Source organism: Phytophthora infestans, genomic scaffold, assembly GCF_000142945.1.
Source record: "Phytophthora infestans T30-4 supercont1.8 genomic scaffold, whole genome shotgun sequence".
Classification (NCBI taxonomy): Eukaryota; Oomycota; class Peronosporomycetes; order Peronosporales; family Peronosporaceae; genus Phytophthora; species Phytophthora infestans.
In genome coordinates this window covers 3,549,520-3,570,228 of record NW_003303751.1, presented here as the reverse complement: position 1 = coordinate 3,570,228, position 20,709 = coordinate 3,549,520, and the positions used below count along the sequence as shown (strand labels likewise).

The window sequence follows — 20,709 nt, the reverse complement described above, 5'->3', positions numbered from 1 at the left end:
TTGCACCGGGACAAACTGGACCTTGTAAACTATTTATATAGGCCAACCAGTAAAATAAGAACACGCTACTAGCACGAGCAAAGCTAGCAGGTGTTTTGAATCCTCGTGGTCCCAACAGCGGAAGGGTACCAGGCACGGGTAAGCCTTTTACGAGATCACCGAGTGTTCAACACTCGGCTAGAAGAAATAAAAGGGAGGCAATTCAAGCACTCCCAGTCGTGCAAATAGGCAACAATAAGCCGTCACGTAAAACCTCCCGATAATAATCGGCCAATACACAAAGTCTCTTGGCCTTGCCGGATGAACCCTCGCTACAGAGCTTCGAGTTCACCGACAGGCATAACACACTCAAACAAGCTTGACCTGACGCTTACCTTGAAGCCGGACGTCGCTCTGTGTGCTTGAGTGGAAATTCTGTTCTGTATTTAAGCTTACCCTTTCGGGTCTATTCCTAATAAGAAGTCCTAATCAAGTATACAAATATCAAGTGAACAATGATCCGTTATGGATCTTCTTGCATGCCAAGCGTCGTCTGCACCGTCGCATGAGCATCTTTAGCGGTCCGCGCCCTGTCCCAGACGGTGAACGTGTCTTCCAAAGGTCGCTGAGTATTCCGCGAACTCATCCCAACCGCCACCGAGGTTTCGTACCGTAGATGGCCAGTTCTTGGCCGCTGAATGCGAATCCGGTTAGCCCATTATGAATAATAAGGACAGCCTGGATTAAGTTACATTTGGACCGGATCCAATATTCGCTGAGTATTCGGTTGTGACGCCGTCGAGTCCCTTGCACCTTGGCGTCTCCGTACATCACCCGACCGAGGGTTCGTCGCTTGAACATCTTGGGCGGTGCCGCGTCTATGTCGAAGGGTGATGATCCGCAACTCTGGAGAAATCACTACACCACACTGCAGCCCGACTTCCCCCAAGTGTTTTTTCATGGGTGTGCTTGTCACGCTTTGCACCTGCTCGTGAAGGACACGGTGGCACACTTAAAGTGGCTCAATGAGTTGCAATCTACATGCAAGGTGATAGTGAGCTTTTTAAAAACGAATCACAAACTATGGTTTCAACTGCGCAGAAAGCTGAAGTCGATGGGGCTTCGAGTTCTGGCGTTGCCTGGTGATACAAGATGGGGTCGGTGTTGGCGTGCTTAGACTCCGTTCTAAAGGCCGAAGAAGTATTATTTGCGACAGTTTCCACTCGTAACTTCTAAGTGGCCAAATCGAAGAAAAAACGCAAAACGCGACGCCTCGTATTCAACGCCATCACATCTACTGATTTCTTCCCCAAATTGAAGCGCGCTACAGCACTGCTCAAGATCGTTGGGGAGCCGCTTAAGCGGTTCGAAAAGAAAAGCACACCGGTTTCTGAAGTCTACCAACTGTTCCTTGACTTACTTGACTCCGTGGCAAAGTGCGGACTTCCTGCAAAAGACGTGAAGAGTATGCATGCGCTGATCAACAAGCGGTTCGACTTTGTTTACGGCGACGCACACGGAGTTGCACACATACTGGACCCTCGATTTTGTGGCGCGCAAATGGATCCGGACACGCGGTCCAATGTGAAAAAATTTATCACGGAGTGGCACGGTGATAATGAAGAAGTAGGTGAAGCCACAGCTGATGCCGTTGTTATCGAGCTTGTGCGGTTCCATCGCTTTGCTGCGGAGCTGAAGGGGAAGACCCAACGAACGTGGACCTTGCTGAAAAACGGCAAGCTTGCCGTGTATGACTTCTGGTGCTCCCTAAACCAGTTTCCTATTCTTCAAGACATTGCCAAACGAGTGTTTCGCTGTACGGCTGGGAGTTCGGTGGCTGAGAGAAACTTCTCCGCTCATGGATTTGTCCATTCAAAGCTACGCAACCGTCTCGCTCCAGAACGAGTTGAAAAACTCGTTCACATCTACTTCAACGCTCGCAACATTCGCGATGAAGATATTGAAGTGTACACGGAGCTGGATGACATTCTGCGCCTGATTGACGAAGACGAAGAAGACGAAAGGAACAACCAAAATGAAGACTTTGTCTACGAGTAGTTATTGCTAGTAATAACAAAAAAAATCCAATTTTTACCGGGGTTACGAGCTGAGTTTTCCTACTTCACATACAAGATAATGCTCCCCGCACTCGGGTGGATGGGTTATTGAATAATCCACCCATTACCCACATTTTGCGCCTAAGGGGGACGGGTGGGTAACCCTTGGGGTAACCCAACCCACAAAAGCCCCATTGGGAACCCTGAGCAACGGTGTTATGCTTCTCGTCCTGCTCGCCGGCCTCGCCATCTTTGCGAAAGCCCAACACCCGTTTGACGACCTGCCACGATGGGATTTCTGGTCGCCGCTTGCCGGGGGTGCTCGCTTCACGGGCAGATACCTGTCATCGGAGCCAGGTGGTATCCATTTGAAGCGTCAAAGCTTTGAGCCCATAGACCTTTTCCAGCTGCGAGAGGACAAGCCCAGCACGAACGCGCTTCTATACGGGAGCGTTCTCCTCGACCCGATCTTCCCGGCCGATGTAACCACAGACTTGGCCGTCCAGGCAGCATTTCAGGCAGCTGTAGGGTCCATCAAGACGCACGCGAACGTCCACGTGTCGCCTGAGATTAAACTGGTGCAGGCGACGGTGTTTCCGTTAAAGGTGACAGGAGATAACGGGGAGTCGGAGATGTCCATCTTACAGGACAGCACGGGAGCAGACGGTCGGATGTACCGCTTCGTAAGCCACGTGACGTTTGGCTTCAACTTCTACTTGACGCTGGAGGACGCCAAGTTCAATTTGATACATCGGGTTGTCGTTGCACTGGATCGTGAAGCAGAACACAATGTGTTCCAGCACACATTTTCACCGTTGGAGAAGGGAGCTGACGAAGAGACGAATGAAGCCGTTGAATGTGGTCTCAGTGAAGACGAATGCTCTGCTGCTCCATCGGGACCGCGTATCTTGTCGTACAACGTCTGGAATACGAACCCATCATCGGACGTGTATGGCGCTGGGCGTCGGTGGGATCAGTACGCGAAGCGACTGGACCATCTTGTGGAGTTCGTGAAGGAAGCTCAAGCCGACATCATTGGCTTTCAGGAAGTGCGTTATGACGGTGTGTTTGGAGACCCCGCCAACCACGCACAGGTCAAGCACCTAGCTGATCGTCTTCCGGGCTACCAGTACGTGTACCAAGCGGCAATGAGCTATATCAACTCCAGAATGCCACATGAACGGATCGAAGAGGGCCCATCGATATTGTCCAGGTACCCTGTGGTAGCGACAGATTATTTGCTGTTGAGTCGCGATCCAAATGACCCGAACGACTCACACCAGCGACTGTGTCTTCATGCGGTGGTCGACTATCCTCGCTGGGGCGAAATCGATGTGTACGTGACACACCTGTCGCTAAGCGAGCGGTCAAGAGAGCAAACGAAGGTCGAGATTTGGGAGTACATGCGCCAAGGCAAGGGAAAGACGCAGGTGCTGCTTGGCGACCTGAACTCGGAACCCCAGTCTCTTGGCATACGCTTTTTGAGTGGACAAGCAGAACTCCTGGGCCAGACAACAGACATGAAGGACGCTTGGCTAGAGGTGCATAAGGAAGCTAAGCCTCGTTCTACTGATCCGGACGACCGCCAGCACAAGTTCACTTTCCCCAGCGACAACCCATCGAAGCGTATCGACTTTGTGCTGTACCGTGGCGAAGGACGAGTTAAGGAGTGCGAGATCATTGGCCAAGAGCCCACGAAAGACACTAAGGACTTCCCGGATGATGTCGGAATGCTGCACGCGTCCAGCCCGGTATATGCTTCTGACCATCGAGGCGTAATTGCTGAATTCAAGTGAGCGCTTTCAACTTTGTCAAATATGCAGAACGTAAATGGATGCTGTAAGTTAGGACAGTATTTTTTCATGCGTGGGTTTTCATCAATAACTTCAACCTGATGGTGGTCATAGATGATGGTCAATGAAACGTAAAATATGATATCGCTGGTCCATCGCTATCATATTTTACGTTTCCTTCCCCACAAAGTTGAAGCCTCATCATTCTTACCGCTGTTTACCACCCCTCTCTGCTAGCCTTCAATGACGCTTGCTTGAACAATGCCGTCTGTTCAGCCAGCAACTCGTCGCGTGAGGCGGTTTTCGCAGCTGCCTTCCGAGACGCTATCCGCTCCCTCTTCTTCTGCAACGACAACAGCGTTTGTCAAAAATGACAAAGCTGTTATACTTCTGAGCCTAACTTACCTGCGTTTCAAGCTCCATCAATCCCTGATGCTCCTTAATTTCTTGTGCGTATCGCTGCATCCCAAGGTTCTGCATCAGCACGTGTTCGATGTTAACAAAGAGCCTTTAGTTCGATCATTCAAACCTGTCGCCATCACCTCCAACGCCGTCACAACGTGTTCATGCGAGATGCGATAGTTCTCCTTCGTTGAAATACTCTCTGCAATCATATTGGCCTCTTGCCCTACTATCTGAAGAAGCTCTGTAATGACAATGAGGTCCCATCAGTAAGTCAGAAACACATTGAACCACTTACCGCCAGCGCACTCGTTGACCCAGTCGACCGTCTCTTTGGATATTGGTATATCGTCGCCAACCACCTCACGCAGAAGCTTCTCGATAGATCCTACTTTGTTATCATCTCTACAATCAGCCACTCCATTCTCCTGCCACACGTATTAAGCAGCGCCCGTCACCTTTCGTAAGGGCCATTTTGGTCAAGTGACGATTTGGTACACCAATTTTACACTAATGTTGTGTAGAGTTCATGTTCTTTAGTTTACCAAACAAACATAGACAGGCGGCGGGGCATCACTTATCGAGGCCATAATCAGGGCAGAAGGCAACTTCGACTTGACCTGCTAACTGGTATCGACGCCCGATTCATGCAATACACTACATGTATTACTACTAAGTAGCCCCCCCTCTCCTGTTTGCTTCCAACGGCAGCAGTGACCTCGCTACAATCATGAGCATCGAATGGTGGCAAAGATACCGTTGAACCGGACGGCCGTTCGACGACCATGAGCGACTAAGTGCGACTAAACACCTCATCTCCCAGTGTCACACAGTCCACACAGTTTGTGTAAGGAGCTGTCACCACTTCAGCACGTGATGCGGTTTCAATCGTTTCACAAACATGAAGTTCGTAACGCGGCATTGCACACATGAGGAGTTTCCTCTACCAGGGCATCTGAGCACGAGAATCATCTGCGGCTCGGCGAAGTGGCGCGAGATGACGCCCTGCCCTGGACCCAGAGGCTTTGGACAAAACGCAACATGTAAAGCTTACATGTATTAATAATGTCGACCTTGAACTCCATGCGATGGATTCGAAGAGCACCACCGAACGCGATGTGTTTAATGGATGAACCTAAAGTACAGACTTGTATTGGAAAGACACGTCAAGAGGGCAATGAGCACCCAAGCAAAAATTACAACAGAACGGTATCCAGTTGATTTCTGACAGCGAGGGGAGATCGTGTGCGAGCTGAATATGTCAGAGTAGCCACCGCTACAGCTGAGAGCTTGGCCATAAAACTAAGCTCCAAAACTGGAGAGAAAGGAATATATATACCGGTAACCCTTGTTATTAAAATGCACGAGCCGGTAGCTTGAAGTGATTTCTTTCACATTCAAGGCTTGTGAAAGTTTCACTGAAACCGACGCCAACGAACGATGGCGCGATGACAGGCGATCCGGAATGTTCGCGATGTTGAGCACACACCCAGAACCCAAACAGCGCTCGCAGTCTCGTAATACATGTAAGGCTCAATATCGCCATCACTTCAGGTTTTCTTGGCAGTAAGTTTTATCCGATGCCAGATCGGCATCGATGCCGAATCATGTTCGGTGAAGGCTTCGTCGCTGGACGAAACGTGAAGTTTCACAATCAGCGCGTCCGGTGGCAGCAGCAAAAGCAGCTGCTTTATGAATATTCGACCCCCATCCCTGGCCGCCTCTCTTCAGCTTCGGTGACTTAATCGAACACACTTCAGCCCCAACCGCACGTGAGGAGCCAGCTCAGACCGTGAAGGCGCGATTCACAACCGAAAGTGCCTGGAGCCCGACAAGCCTCATCCAGTATTTTGGTAGCAGCTTGGTTCCTTCCAATCTTGGCGCGCTTCTCCCTCCTAACCTGCGTGTCCTCGAGTGACAGCGGTATATCCACTCCCACAAACAGAACACACAGCACAGACACACACACAACTCCTGCAGCATGCGAGGCTGGATGGTGATCGCTGCCGCGGCATTGGCAGCAGACGCTGCTTCCGCTTCGGGCGCCGCGTCCGTCTACAACATCAGCGACCCGATGTACGGCACGTGCCGTCTCAAGGGCATTTCAGACTCCTCGGAGAATTTCAAGCTCTACGCGTCCGTGCCCAGCAAAGACTACTCGCTCAACGAGGCCTGTGCGCGCTGCATTACTGTCACGCGTGACGACGACTCGACCAAGACCGTCACCGCTTATGTGTTGGATGTATGCGATGGCTGCGAATCTGGAACGGTTCAGCTATCGGGCGATGCGATGACGGCGCTGGATATCGACACGACCGACACGGCCACGAAGGTTTCGTACAAGTTTGGCACGTGCACAGAGTCACTCATGTCGGGCGACATTAAAGCTTGCCTCATGGACGGCGCCTCGGCCACATACGTGCCACTGCAGTTTTACAACTCGCAGAAGGTCATTACGGGCGCGACGATCGATGGCGTATCGGCCACCAGCACATCCTCGACCTTCCTGTACTCGGCCAACTCGGGTTCTTCCTCCAGTACGTGGTACAAGAGCGTTGAGTTCTCGGTCACTTCCGACGATGGCGAGACGCTCAACAGCACCTTTGCTTTCTCTAGCAATTCTGCATGTGCCACGTCCAGCGTTCAATTTAACTCGGCGTCGACGGAGAATGGTGTCGACGGAAGCACCATCGCCTCGTCGAGTTCATCCTCCGCTGCCATCATCGGCGGAGTCTGCGGGGCTGTAGGTGCGTTGTTGATCATTGTTGGTTCCGTTATTCTCATCCGTCGTCGCAACCGTGCGTCGAAGGATCTGGAAGACCCCGAAAACGACGTGGAGAACCAGTACCTGTCTCCTGCAGCCAAGCCCACGGCCGCCGCTGCGGGTGCCAAAACCTTCCACGATGATGACGGTGACAACCATCATCTCCCCGCGTCACCTACAGTGGACTATGCCGAGTCGTTCTCGCCTGCTGCCAGCTCTAAGGCTCCTAGCTCACGTCTGAGCGATATGAGCGTGCATGAAACCCCCGCCACTCGTTTCGAGACCCCTGCATCCGCCGTCCCTGCCTCTGTAATTGCTGCGTCCGTCGCGGTGGACTCGGCGCCATCGTCTGCGTCATCTGACCACTCGTCGGACGTGTCTGCTCCTTACTCGCACAACTCCTCGGTCGAGCCTTCTCCGTCATCAGAACCTGTCTATGTGGCCCCCACGTACGCCTACAGCAACGGCAAGGCTACCAGTCCTCGTCGCTCGACCGTACCGAACGCCAAGGCTGTCTCCACACTGTCTGCCCCTGTTGTGCCGCGTCAGGCTTCGAGCACGCAGTACGATGACGTTGAGGAAGACCGTTCAAGCTTCGATATTGACGACATGCGCGAGTCAGAGGCTCGTGCTACATCGACGGATAACTCTCGTCGCTATGGCTCGCAAGCTTCGTACACGCCATACAGCGCTGCGGATCCCTATGCTATGACGGTGACGTCTCCGCAGAGCAACGTCCGTGCCACGAGTCTACGTCGTCCGAGCGCCAAGCAGAACTCGATGCGCGCGTCGGGTCGTGAGTCTGGACGCTACAACAACGAATCGATGCTCTCGGACGCAGACAGCTACGCGTCGGCGCCTCGTCAGACAAACCAGTCGATTCTATCGAACAGCACAGGCCTGCAGTCTGGCCGGTCGAACGCGCCGGATAACTACTCGTTCAGTCGACCAAGCGCGTCGACGGAGACTGGAACCCTGACGGATTCAGTATGCGACAGCTACGCTTCAGTCCCCGCCGCGCAGCAGAACGTTGACCTGTCTGCGTCGCAGCACAGTCTCGGCTCTATGCGCGAGAGCGGTGGCTACAGCCGCGAGTCCCTGAGCATTCTGGGCTACCCTTACTCTAAGAAGAGCGGACGACACCACAACACTACAGGTTAGCCATCCCTTTGACGCGTCCTTTTGATGCCTAGCGAGCGGGCTAGCAGCTTCCTGGCTGCAGCTCAATCCCGGCTAGCTGTGTAGCAGCAAAGCAGCCAGCAGGAAGCTGCTTGCCTTCGTGGCTACTGTATTTGTACAATACTCATGCTTTTGGGGCTGAGTACATATCTAAACCATTATGCTCATATTGTGTTGTTCTTGTGACTTCTTTGTTGCTGCGTCTCCATAGAGATGCAGCTCTAGGGAATTGATGGACGTGTTACATTATCGGTTTTTGGATGGGCGATCAAGCAACAAAGTTGCCAGCAGCGTCAAAACAAATATATAAAAAAACTGCTGGACCAGGCGCATGCGTTCGCGTATTGGTGCGTGCGTGTTTGTTTTGCCGTGCAAATGTGGGAAGTTGTGCGTTCGTGTGTTGTTTTCGGCAGTTTTAGTGACCAGAGCAAGCCGGATAGCGTGCGCCCTTAAGCTTGAGTTCAGCAACCCGGATATGCAGGTTTTGTCGGTGCAGCAGCCCCACGAGACGACCTTGCCGAGTGACCCATATGCTTGAGCACTTGATCATCTCGAACAGCAGGTGAACTTTTTCTAGGGGCTTGTCAGGATCCACTTGAAGCGCAGTCGAGTCAATTTCAAGCGGCGGTTGTGCCTGCTGAAGTGGAGTTTCTTGGACAAATTTCCGTGCGATTGGGGCGTCGAACACAACTTCAACAGCACTTCTAACAAGTTTTGTCGTGGCTTCTGGTTCATCTGCCGTGCACTCTGCTAATCTAGACTCTGCGTCGTCTTTTGCTGCGGTTGGTCCAGTTACGGATGGAATCGCGATGTCGACTAGCTTCGGCAACTTTAGTACAGAGCGAAAATGAAAGAAATACTGATTTTCGTTCTCCATGGCGAAGTGGATGACGTTCTCGAGCTCACAGCGCGGCACACAGCCAATAAACATCATACTGTTCAGACTCTCGACAACCGGCAGCATTGGAGTCGACGTTGCCATACTGAGAACTTGTCCTAGTTGTGTGACATCCATGTCAGGCGAGAGAATTGGGAACCGCCGCAGCATGACGTCGCGCGCCTTCAAGCCCTCGAGATCGAGAGTGTATAGATAGGTGAATCCCTTCTTTGCGATGACGCTGTCGTAAACGGACACCCGCAGCGCGCAGCCGACTCCAGAAGCGACAATGACCGAGAGCATGAGTGGGATCGAGTAGACGAACTGCCCAGTGAACTCCATCGCGATCACCGCAACCGACGTCGTGTTTGTTGTCGAGGCGACAAAGCCAGCTCCACCTGCTAGAGCGTATCCCCCGGCCACGATTTCAGCTGACGGGAAAACTAACTGTAGAACTTCGCCGAACAGGCGGCCGAAAGTGGCGCCTGCAATAAATGTTGGAACGAAATCACCGGCAGGGATTGGTAGTGTCGTGGATATCGTCGTCACGGTCAGACGGATCAAACCAGACAGCGGAAGAACCATATACACCGACAGGGATAAGTCTGCATGCCAACGATCTGGAAGCTTCGGCTTAGCACAAATCAAGTCGGTTAAGGTTTCGCTGAATGACAACCGGCCCAAACTTACGGGCGTGCAGAGGATTGCAGCAAGTGGAAGGAGCAACGCCCAGGAGGTCACTACGACGGGTTTCTTTGTTGCCCATGCTCTCCAGTGCTGCCTAAAGGTTGTCGACACGGAGGCGTACATGGCACCGAGAAGACCAGTGAGAACAGCCAAGGCCGCGAATGCTACGATCTCGACCAAGGTGAATGATTCAATTTCAAAAGTCGTGGGGAACATCGGGTGATAAGCTGCGACCCAGTCTTGGTGAACCATGTAGACAGTCTGTCGTGCTAGCAGAGCACTGGTTGATACCACGAAGGCGCGCCAGTAGTTCTGCCAACGTTAGAGTCAGTGCCTGAACATTAAGTTTGACCTACCGAAACCATGAAGACTGTGCTCGTTACTTCAATAGCAAACAACGCGCCGCCGATTGGAGCTCGGAAAGTGCAGGTCACGCCTACCGCACAGGCTGCGTTGTAGACGTGCCGCCTCATGATGTCGCTTTCGTAGATTCGATGAAACCATTTCAAGTGCTTCATGAGTCGATGAGCAATGATGGATGACGTGTGAACAAACGGCCCTTCCTTGCCGAGAGAGAGACCACTGCTGAGAGCAAGTGCCAGTCCACCAATTTTGGACACGAGTGTGCGAGCGCGGAGATATTCGCCGGCATCCTCGCGATGATCGTACGAAATGATACTTTTCATTTCAGGAATCCCGGAGCCTGCAGCCATCGGGTCAAATACGTCCGTCCACGTTACACTTGCGGTTGCCACGGCAATGGTAAATGCGCTCCAAGCAGCAAGTTCAATGTATGGAGGCTCGCCCTTGGTTGTGACTTTTAGGAATTCCTGTCGAGTCCGATTTAATCCCAGCACGACCAAGTCGATGATGTCGTCCACAAGAGAGGCTGCCAGGAAGAAAGACCCTGGTTACTGAAACCTCGAAAGCAAGGACAAACTTTCGATGGCTTACCGGAAACTCCGAGCATCACAAGCAACAGTGTGAGTCTACACTCTTTGCGTAAGGACTCCAGCCAGCGCTTAGCACGCAATGTCCCAGCCCGCTTGGACAGCGAACTTGTCCACTCACTGCGGAACGACGCCTTCCTGATTCCGTCGCTCTGCATCTGAAAATTGGCTGTCTAGATCGGCAATTATTGCTCGATTCTGGTGATCATGAATGCATGAAGAATAGACTTGAAACGGACTCGTGCACTTCAACTTGTGTCATCTATGTTAAGTACGACATTTACCTGTCAAACCTGCTAGCGGTGTCAAAGTGCGTTGACGCATAACCGCGTACGAGGAACATGGCGGCGCGCGGGGCGTTCCTGGCGCCGGTTCTGGTGCCTGTGAGCAGCTGCTTCGTTAATCTTCCGCCTGCGTTTGTGCAGGCCTTCTTGGGAGGACCGGAGCTGGTGCGTCGCGCTTAAATATTCGGCAGATTCTGCTGCGTATTAAGCTAACTTGTAACTTTCAGATGAATGCTGGGTCCACGATTCTGGAGCTGTCGTGGGAAACACTTGACGGATACGTGCAGCGCGTGTGTGTTGGATGGATCGGCGGTATTGCTAAGGACGGAGCGCTCCGCAGGTTGAGATAATGGAGGACTGCAAGCTCTTACAGAGTGTCCTAACCGAGAATTCGTGCTCTGCAGTGACATCGTTGAAATACCAGCCGAGTTGGCGCGTTGTGTAGGCATTGTAAGTTGGCTCTTGAAGACACAAGAGGTGAATCATGAAGGGCTCACTGGGGTTTTGTGTACAGCAAGATCATTTGGAGAAGATGCCACAAGCTTTTATTGGGGTGCACGTGGTGGAGGCGCTGTCCATCGCACGGCAGGTTAATGTTGAGCCATGCACGGCGGATGACTGGGAGTTGATTCAATTGCATGCAGGGGCTATCGAGACGGAACTGCTGCGACAGGTACCAATCATTGAGCTGCATTTCGTGTATTCAATTGCGATATTATAGTTGGTGACGGTACAGATTGATTTTGTCTGAATTGCAGATGTGTGTGGTCAATGACAAGCAAGTGAGTCCTATATGGATCAACCAGAACACACTCATTCGCATTCGCGCTTCTCTTCCGGCTGGGATGTGAGCGACACATGGCTAGGCTTGCTTCGTTCAGCTGACAACTAAATGGCATGTGATGCCATCGTGTTTGACAGGGAGCATGCTCGATTGACTCCAGCTTCGGAGGTTATCGTGGCACCAAAAGAACGCCAAGTGGAAACGGCAGAACACGCATTGAGCCCAGATTTGTACTACGAGCAGTCCCCACCTTTTATTGTCCAGGTTTTGATGAAATCGAGTTGAAGTAGTGCCCTTCTTTATGCTGTACTAACGTGCACTTTCAACAGGATTATGTAGGCACTCTCCAAAATGAAAAAGGCGATGAAGTGTGGGTTCATCCCGAATCTCTAGCTATGCTGGATGGCGCAGTGATCTCTGATGCCCCTTCAGACGCGCAAGAAGCGCCGGTTGTTGCGCTCTGGAGCCCCGATTTGAAGGCTTCGAGTGGTGTTACGGCTGAAACTAATGAGGGCGAGCCCTTAAGGTACGTCTCCTCCATTTTACCCCTGTCGAAAGGCTCTCTATACGAATCATGTTCTTGTTTGTCACGTTAGGCAAGATTCTGTATGCTATGTGGCGAGACTGAAAGCCTCCTATGACGTTGTACGGAACCACATCGTTCTCAGCCGAGGCGCGAGCGTCAGCTTGGATGCCGCTGCGCATGAATCAGTTATACTACGCGTTCTGAAGCTACCAGAGCTCCCACCATCCTCGGTGACACTACTCATCAACTCTGAAGGCCCCAACGGTGATGATTTGACCATGGTTGGTCGCATCCAGCAAGCATTTCGGCGCTGGAGTAGCTCACCTGACTGCAGTCACGTGGTCAGCTCGGGCTCAGTTCTTCGTTTTAAACTGGATAATGGAAAAGCTGTTGACGCAGTTGCTGACGTCCAATACGATGCTGAAGAAGCGTTTAGTGCCGAGCAACTGGAAGGTAAAGAGTCTTACGGTATGACTGGCATTTTTGGTGTGATCTAACAATACCTCACTTGCTCCATTGCAGGCGTTCCGGTTGGTGCTTTAGAAAACTATACTGTGCTGGGTGGGAGCCATGGTCATGCTTTATCGATGGCCCAAGTGACTGTGCAGAATGCATCAGGCCAACCGCAGCAAGTACTAGCGAAAGCGCGGAACTATGCGTCGTCTATTAGCGCGTTGAACCGGTCAGTCCTGGAGTTATCGCGCAGTGCGAAGACCTACTCAACGTTGATGAAAGCTGTGCGGCCTGTGTTGTCTCGAGATGCTTCAGCAGCGCGAGTTCTGCTGGGTACAAAGCCCCCAGGTTGTGCCTTATTGCATGGCGAGCGAGGCAGTGGGAAATCGACAATTCTACGTGCGTTAGTGCACGAGGCTCAGACCTCGTTGCAGTTTTCAGCTTGGACAAAAACGATCGAGTGTCGGAACTTACGTGGACTCAAGATGGATTCGGTGAAAACTCAACTGAACAGGCTGTTTGAAGAGGCTGCTGCCCATGCACCTGCGTTGATTGTCTTGGATAACCTGGACGCGTTGGTGCCTCAAGAAGACGAGTCCGCAGGTGCAGCAAACGAGCAATCACGACGTATCGCTGAGCTGCTTTTGGTTCTAATGAACCGAAATTGTCAGCGCATGTGGAAGTCGACAGCCGAGTTGAAGGCATCTTTTAAGCGCGAATGTGAAGCCATTAAGGGTTTATCTGACCGGCAAAAGCAACTCGCACGAAGGAAACTCTTGGAGACAGTGGGCAATGCTATGCAGAGCAAGAGTGTGGCGGTGGTTGCAGCTGCTCGCTCCGACACGAGCATCCATAAGACCTTGCGAGGGTGTGGGCTTTTTGATCGCCCCGTCCAAGTGACTTCACCGGATGCAGAGCGACGCGAAACGTTGATCGGCGAGATGCTGCAGATGAAAGTCGATAGCGCGAACTCGACGGGCAAAGGAGCGAAGGTTTCGCGACAGATTGTCATTGATCCAGCCATCGATTTTGGTCTTCTGTCGTCCTTGACAGAGGGCTACAGTCTCCGTGATTTATCAAGCGCTACCGATCGAGCCCTGCATCAAATGTTCAAGCGCAATGCCCTTCTTGAGCCTAGCAAGCGTTCCGAGGTGACTCACAAGGTCCAGCAGAGTGACTTTGTCGAAGGCATCGAAGATTTCCAGCCAACTGCTTTGATCGGTGTGGATCTCTTCAAGAGTTCGGTCAAATGGAGCGACGTTGGTGGACTGCAGCAAGTGCGAACAGTGCTCAAGGACACGCTGGAGCTTCCGACTCGCTATGCGAAGTTGTACGACAACACACCAATCAAGCTCCCGGCCGGTATGCTGCTCTATGGGCCTCCTGGATGCGGCAAAACTCTGCTGGCTAGTGCTGTGGCACACGAATGTGGCTTAAATTTTATCAGTGTGAAAGGTCCCGAAGTTCTGAACAAGTACATTGGCGCTAGTGAACAGGCCATTCGCGACTTGTTTGCGCGTGCTGGCTCAGCTGCTCCTTCTGTGCTTTTCCTGGACGAGTTCGACTCGATTGCTCCCCGTCGCGGTGCCGATAATACTGGAGTCACGGATCGTTTAGTGAACCAATTGCTCACATTCTTGGATGGCGTTGAAGCTCGAAAGGTAAAAAGAGCTGCTGGTGTACGTCACACAGTGTCGAGTCTTTTGACCTCATCATGTCGTGATGAACATCTTAGGGAGTCTACGTGCTGGCAGCTACAAGTCGACCGGATATGATTGATCCAGCGCTCCTTCGACCTGGACGTCTCGACAAATCCCTTTACTGTGGTGCGTAAACGGCGATTGTGTTGAAGGTTCGCGCCAGTACTGATTGTGTATCGATTCTCTGCAGGTTTTCCGAACGAGGAAGAGCGTTTGGACATCCTTCGTGCGGTTTCGAAAGACATGGAACTCTCCCATGAAGCGCTCGAGTACCTCTCTGAAATCGCAAGAGCCTCGAAAAGTGCCCATTTCTCGGGTGCTGACCTGCAAGCTGTATGTATTTTGGGGGTAAGCTCTCGCTTGAAGATGTGACGGCTAATCCTCTTGTCTCGTATGCGTAGATCATATATTCGGCGCAGCTGGAACTTGTGCACGAGAAGTTGAATGGCGACGGATCCAAGTACGTTTTTTTACTGGCAATCCAATATTGCAGTCGACCACATCAGCTCAACTCTTGCTTTTACGTATTGCAGCCTCATCACCAAGGCCCATGTGCAGACGTCGTTCGAGAACGCCAAACCTTCAACGTCCGAGGCCGCTCGTCTGCAGTTCGAACGCATGTACGCTGGCTTCTCCAAGGCTCGTAACACCGACTTCTCCGTGGCTGAAGCTGATGTGTCGGCCACCAGCGACTCGCTCAAGTCGCACGTCGCTCATCAACGTACAGCACTCGCCTAGCAAAAAAGTGTAGCCAAGTAATGACATCACCATTACTGTCACTATTTGTAAATCTTGATCAAATTATAGTCATTCTTTTGAACCAAACAGATAGTTTTTCGAGAAGTATCCCCATTTCCCAATAGACCGCAGCAACATGGTCAATATCGTGGGTCTTTCGAGCCTCAACAACCGCAACGACGACCGTGAGGACGGTGACCAGCCCAACCAATACTACGCAGGTGGCGCCTCGGATCGTGGCGGCGGTAGCGGGCTGTCGGTCATTGGGCCTGGAGGTGGCGACGATCACGTGGCCAACATAATTGGCCGGGCTCAGCAGGATGCACGTGCCGCTGCTGCAGCCGGCGAGTCAACGCAGCCGCGCCATGTGATCACGTTCTACAGGGAAGGATTTACGGTCAATGATGGTCCGTACCGTGCTCGCTCGGACCCGGCCAACCGCCCGTTCCTCGAGGCCCTGGAGAGCGGCCACGTGCCACAGGAGCTTGAAGGCGAGAACCGCCACGAACCGGTGGAAATCAGTCTTGTGGACAAGCGACAGGAAGATTACGTGGCACCCCCGCCACCAGCCTACACAGCGTTCAGTGGAGAGGGCCAGAGTATGGGTTCCACCACGTATGCGGCTGAGGCAGTGATTCAAGGCGACGCAGTGCCAGCAGAACGACCAGTGATTGATGACAAGAAGCCCTCGACGACGCTGCAGATCCGTCTGCACAATGGTCAGAGACTCAGGGAGACGCTTAACTTGGACCACACTGTTCGTGATCTGCACGCTATTATTCAGCTGTACGTGGAGAAGTTGAAGGTGTTTTGGTTGAGGTGAGATGCTGATGCTGTTACTGTTATTGCTGTAGGAACGATGCGGGGGCACAGCCGTACACCCTGCTGGCAGGTTTTCCACCTCGCCCTGTGTCGACAGACTTGGCGCAGACCATCGAGCAGGCAGGACTTAAGGGTGCCGCAGTCACGCAGAAGCTCATTTAAGGTGCAACTCGAGATCGATAAAAGCCACGACCTCTCTTTTTGCACTATCGAACTTTAGTTTTTTTTTCATTTCGCCATGCTATATGTCATTCGAAATAGGAATAAGTATTAACGTAATTGTACGCCTTGCTGTTGCCGCCGTGGCATGATTTTATCCTTGCACAACGTTTTCATCGTTCGAGCTTTTCATTGGCCATTTTCGCCTAGGTAATTAAAAGTGTAGCCATGTCGACTCCAAAACGTGGAAGCACGTCCAAAGCCTTCGCGGGGCAGATCTCCTCCGCCTTGCAGTCTTCCAGCCGCTCCACCCTCACCATTAATGGCGTTGAATGCTCGCGCCTCTGGGTTCAGGTCCAGCCAAATGTCGAATTCTACCTCGCGATCCCGTCCTCCCTCATCATGCTGTCTGTTCCTTCATGCAGGGCATCGTGGTCGCAACGTCTAAAGATCAGAAACAGTGCACCGTGGACGACGGCACAGGTGTCTTGCATCTGGAGCTCAAGGTTTTCCTGAAGAATGCGCCTCCGGGTGTTGATGCTCGACCGCAATTGGGTTAGTGGCAATGATAATAGAGAACGAGTAGCTGTGCGCTGACTTCCTTGTATACTTCCATCAGGTGACTACATAATGGCCATCGGTCCGATGCTGAAGACCAAGACAGACACTGCGGTATCGACGCGCACACTGGTGGCTCATCAGGTTGTCAAGCTGGACACCAAACTACAACGTGAGCCCATGTGGTTCTTAGAAGTTATTGAGTACTGGACGTCCGTCGTTAAAGACACCCATGGAACGTAAAGATGACGATGAAAATGCGTAAAGCTGTACATGCTCATTGTCGATCCTTGATGAGGTCCTAACTAGCGTACAAGCTACGTGCAGTCTGCCTGTGAGGCGGCATATTCATTTTTCTCCTTCTTTCTATCGATCAGCACTTCAAGCAGCATGACCCTAAAGAGGTCAATTACTCGTCCTTGGGCTTCTGACCGGACTTCTTGGCCTCCGACGCAGACGGCACCTTAGGCGGGAGTTCCTCGCCTTCCTTCTGCTCCGCTTCCTTCTCGTCCAGAGCCTTCTTGTACTGCGCCACGTCGTCAGCACCAAGCCAGTAATCCAGCAGAGCCACCAAGATGGCCACGACGATGGCGATCACCAAGATGCCTGCCAGAACAGCCAGCACAGTGTGCTCCGTGGCCCATTCAATCGTCATGTCGACGATCTTGGAAAAGAAACCCTCCTCAGGGATCGGTCCAGTGGACTCGGCCTTCTTCCAGCCGCTCTCCACGAAATCGAGGAACGCGGGGAGCGAGCGACCGCCCTTGTACCTGTATACCTGTCCATCGTTAACGTAGAACAGCGACGGGTAGCCGTTGACGCCGAAGCGCGAGCATACACGGCGATGCACAGTGCAGTCCACCTTGGCCACACGGACATTGCTGCCGTTCTCCTTTAGTGTGCGACTGAGCTTGTTCCACGTGGGTGCAAGACGCTTGCAGTGGCCACACCACGGGGCGTAGAACTTGATGAGCCACGGATCCTTGCCAGTCAGCACCTGCTCCTCAAAGGAGGTTGTGGTGAGGTGCACGACGGCGCTCTTGCGCTCGTTCTCCTCGTGCTCGGCGGCTGCGGCCTTGCGCTGCTCCACAAACTCAGCGTAGGACGGAATGCGCTCACCAAAGTCCTTCTTGTAGCCCTCACTAGCGTACGCGTGCATGGAGTCCACGTCGCGACGGCCATTGTAGTCATACGACTTGCCGCCAGCCACAACCTTCAGCGTCGGGTACGAGGCCACACTGAAGCGCTCGCAGACGCTGCGCTCCTTGGTGCAGTCAACTTTGGCCACGTTAATATCCTTAGCGGCGTCGGACAGGTCGTCGATGGTCGGTGCCAACTTCTGACAATGGCCACACCATGGCGCGTAGAATTTGACAAACCACACGCCTTTAGTCGTCTGGTGGTCGAACGTGGCCTCGGTCAACTTCACGGGCTCGGCCTGCGCACACTGCGCTGCGAAGGCGAAGGCCGCGAGCGCCAGCAATGCGGCGCGGAACTGCATCTTGAGTTGGTACGTGGACACTCGGGGGAAACTTGTCTGAGCAGCCGGCCTCTTCCGTAATCACGCGGAATAGTGAAAACAGGTGTAAAACCTCGAATGGTGATTAACCATGTGCACCACCTAAATTATAGTTGAAGTGTGCTGCACATCAACTTACCAAATTGAATTATAATATTGGTACCGCAAATGACACTAAGCTTAGAGCCGCTGCCGGCCGAGTGGCTTGTGCGCGTGTCCCGCTCCAAGAGCAAAGTCTACTACTATCACACGCTCACCAAAAAGACGCAATGGTCCCGCCCCACGCCTGAAGACGTCGCAGCTGCCAACGCAGCAACAAGTGCAACAATGTTTGACCAACCAGGCGACACTGATCGCCTCCACAAGCGCCAGAAACTCGACCAACCTGATGCAAATACAGTTGTCGAGCACAAGAACAGTGTCCTGCATACTCTAATCGCTACTTCGATGCGCGTCGGGGGCAGCTCCTTAACCCGCGGGACGAAGAAAGCAGTGTTGTTTACTCCGTGGCCGCATCAATTGGCAGCGGTGGAGAATATCATTACAGCCATTCAGAGGAGGACAATTAAAGAAGACGAAGTGTCCACAGAGACAGAGAGATTCTTATTACAACACAGCACTGGTGCAGGTAAGACTCTGACAATTGCAGCGCTCACACACCAGCTGCTGTCCGTGAAGGACACTCGCTCCTTGAGGTTCCACACGATCGTGGTCATGCTGGACCGAGTCAAGCTAAACGAGCAGGTGGGAGACGCAGTGGAGACGTTTCTGCGTCGCAACGGAGTGGACGAGGTCTTTCGAGCTGAGAGTATCGAGCACCTGGCCAAACTACTGGATTCCACGCAGCAAGAGAGTCCACAGCGAGTGATCATCACTACAACTCACAAGATGGGGCTGTTGGTAAAAGACGACGTGCTGCTGACGAGATTACTTCATCGTAGCTCGAATACCAAGCCAGGTACAGTGGCAACAGAGGAAGTTGAGAAGGATGATCCATTCCAGCGAGTGGCAATCATCACGGATGAAGCGCATCGGTCACACACGTCGTCTACACGAGATGCTATCGAGAAGGTCGTGAAGGCTGGAGAGGGCAGTAGAGCTCGACTCACGGTGAGGATTGGTGGCTATAATTGTGGCCTGTTGCGTGCTAGCGTGATTTGGGCTAAATCTTTCGTTATCTTTTGCTTTAACCGTGCAGTTCATTGGCTTTACGGCGACACCGAATACCGACGCTCTTGAGCTGTTTGGGTCTGAAACCGATGACGGGTTTCGGCATCCATTCCACTGCTATCCGATCGCTCAGGCCACCGCGGACGGTCGAATTATGAACATCCTAGAGGACTACACCTGTGTGCACTGCAAGGTGGAAACTTCAGTGTTCCCCAAGCCAGTTCAAGAATTGCTACGAACGAATCGTGGGGCTCGACGTCGTGTCCTCGACCACGCAAGTGATGATGTTGCTGTTCTGAAGGCCAAGGCGCTGGTTATGATGACGGATTTTCAGACAATGAAACGAGAACACCCGAAGGTGAAATGTATGATTGTGGTGCGGAGTCGACAGGATGTCGTGCGCTACTACAAGTTGATCGCTACGTTCGTTGCAAAGAAGAAGCTTGGGTGGAATTGCTACGCTGCTTTCAGTGGCTCGGTGGCTTTAGCTGGAGCGGGAAACAACGCGAAGCCTGTGACAGAACAGACGCTAAACACCCGCAGCGTCACACTCGCTATTAGCGACATCGTTATAGTCTGCGATAAACTCGACACGGGTTACAACGAGCCTTTGCTCGCGTGCATGTACGTCGACCGCTACTTACGCTCCAGTGCACACACCGTGCAGCTACTCAGTCGTCTTAATCGTCGGCACAAGCACAAGCCTCGTGTTCGCGTGCTCGATTTCGCTAACCATGCAGCGCAGATCCGAAGGAGCTTCGCCGATTTCTGGCGTGACGCTAGAGCTCCGACTTTGACAGATTCGATCGATGAGACTGCAGAGAAGAAAGACCTGGTGACAGCAATCGCCGTTCTCTGTGACCACTTTCCAGAGCTGTGCACTTCTCCGTTTGAGATCGACGATCCTCGCTCCTTTGTGGAAGAAAAAGTGCTCCCTTTAGAGCGCGATGCTTTTCAACAAGTAGTGGATTCACTTCGGGGGGGTGTCGTAGCTTTCAAGCGGCTCGAGCAAGCTGGACGTGACGATTTCTTCGAACGCGCCTCCCCTTTCAGGTACGTCCTGTATGATGAGTACTTTCAACGGACTCGTGTTGCTGACAGGTTTATGTTCACTGTGATACTTTAGCTACTATTTGCTCTATGAACTCAAGAAAGAGACAGAAAGTCACCTCGTTGCAGTGGATGCAGACGTCGAGCTGTCCCTGGACGAAATCAAGACCAAAATGTCCGCTCGAGTTCAAAAGTATCGCAAGTCTTTTTCCGGTGCACTCTATCCGCAATCGCTTCTGGTACGTTGCAAATGTTGAC

General features: G+C 52.4%; 9 protein-coding genes across 9 annotated transcripts; 6 read left to right on the top strand and 3 right to left on the bottom strand.

The window, feature by feature from the left end:
- Positions 1-2,254: 2,254 nt before the first annotated feature.
- PITG_06664 (uncharacterized protein) lies at positions 2,255-3,832 on the top strand (the record flags this gene model as incomplete). Its single annotated transcript, XM_002998696.1, has 1 exon — positions 2,255-3,832. The coding sequence occupies one exon, from the start codon at positions 2,255-2,257 to the stop codon at positions 3,830-3,832; it is 1,578 nt and encodes a 525-aa protein (XP_002998742.1).
- Positions 3,833-4,101: 269 nt separating this feature from the next.
- PITG_06663 (uncharacterized protein) lies at positions 4,102-5,316 on the bottom strand (the record flags this gene model as incomplete). Its single annotated transcript, XM_002998695.1, has 4 exons — positions 4,102-4,172; positions 4,359-4,475; positions 4,530-4,622; positions 5,286-5,316. 4 exons carry the CDS (start codon positions 5,314-5,316, stop codon positions 4,102-4,104), a joined length of 312 nt encoding a protein of 103 aa, XP_002998741.1.
- A 734-nt stretch (positions 5,317-6,050) lies between these two features.
- Positions 6,051-8,353, top strand: PITG_06662 (uncharacterized protein; the record flags this gene model as incomplete). Its single annotated transcript, XM_002998694.1, has 1 exon — positions 6,051-8,353. One exon carries the CDS (start codon positions 6,213-6,215, stop codon positions 8,154-8,156), a length of 1,944 nt encoding a protein of 647 aa, XP_002998740.1.
- A 236-nt stretch (positions 8,354-8,589) lies between these two features.
- Positions 8,590-10,708, bottom strand: PITG_06661 (Chloride Channel (ClC) Family; the record flags this gene model as incomplete). Its single annotated transcript, XM_002998693.1, has 4 exons — positions 8,590-9,536; positions 9,867-10,050; positions 10,095-10,627; positions 10,693-10,708. The coding sequence occupies 4 exons, from the start codon at positions 10,706-10,708 to the stop codon at positions 8,590-8,592; spliced, it is 1,680 nt and encodes a 559-aa protein (XP_002998739.1).
- A 321-nt stretch (positions 10,709-11,029) lies between these two features.
- Positions 11,030-15,173, top strand: PITG_06660 (peroxisome biogenesis factor, putative; the record flags this gene model as incomplete). Its single annotated transcript, XM_002998692.1, has 13 exons — positions 11,030-11,137; positions 11,200-11,312; positions 11,377-11,422; positions 11,487-11,645; positions 11,731-11,819; positions 11,894-12,020; positions 12,086-12,282; positions 12,353-12,735; positions 12,805-14,396; positions 14,471-14,561; positions 14,626-14,768; positions 14,837-14,895; positions 14,969-15,173. 13 exons carry the CDS (start codon positions 11,030-11,032, stop codon positions 15,171-15,173), a joined length of 3,312 nt encoding a protein of 1,103 aa, XP_002998738.1.
- A 136-nt stretch (positions 15,174-15,309) lies between these two features.
- PITG_06659 (uncharacterized protein) lies at positions 15,310-16,157 on the top strand (the record flags this gene model as incomplete). The annotated part of the gene is made up of 2 exons (XM_002998691.1): positions 15,310-15,959; positions 16,028-16,157. The coding sequence occupies 2 exons, from the start codon at positions 15,310-15,312 to the stop codon at positions 16,155-16,157; spliced, it is 780 nt and encodes a 259-aa protein (XP_002998737.1).
- Positions 16,158-16,573: 416 nt separating this feature from the next.
- PITG_06658 (uncharacterized protein) lies at positions 16,574-17,006 on the top strand (the record flags this gene model as incomplete). The annotated part of the gene is made up of 3 exons (XM_002998690.1): positions 16,574-16,709; positions 16,774-16,928; positions 16,980-17,006. The coding sequence occupies 3 exons, from the start codon at positions 16,574-16,576 to the stop codon at positions 17,004-17,006; spliced, it is 318 nt and encodes a 105-aa protein (XP_002998736.1).
- Positions 17,007-17,121: 115 nt separating this feature from the next.
- PITG_06657 (thioredoxin-like protein) lies at positions 17,122-18,213 on the bottom strand (the record flags this gene model as incomplete). The annotated part of the gene is made up of 1 exon (XM_002998689.1): positions 17,122-18,213. The coding sequence occupies one exon, from the start codon at positions 18,211-18,213 to the stop codon at positions 17,122-17,124; it is 1,092 nt and encodes a 363-aa protein (XP_002998735.1).
- A 186-nt stretch (positions 18,214-18,399) lies between these two features.
- On the top strand, positions 18,400-20,708 carry PITG_06656 (uncharacterized protein; the record flags this gene model as incomplete). The annotated part of the gene is made up of 5 exons (XM_002998688.1): positions 18,400-18,525; positions 18,598-19,341; positions 19,430-19,871; positions 19,923-20,454; positions 20,528-20,708. 5 exons carry the CDS (start codon positions 18,400-18,402, stop codon positions 20,706-20,708), a joined length of 2,025 nt encoding a protein of 674 aa, XP_002998734.1.
- Between the last annotated feature and the right edge of the window lies 1 nt (position 20,709).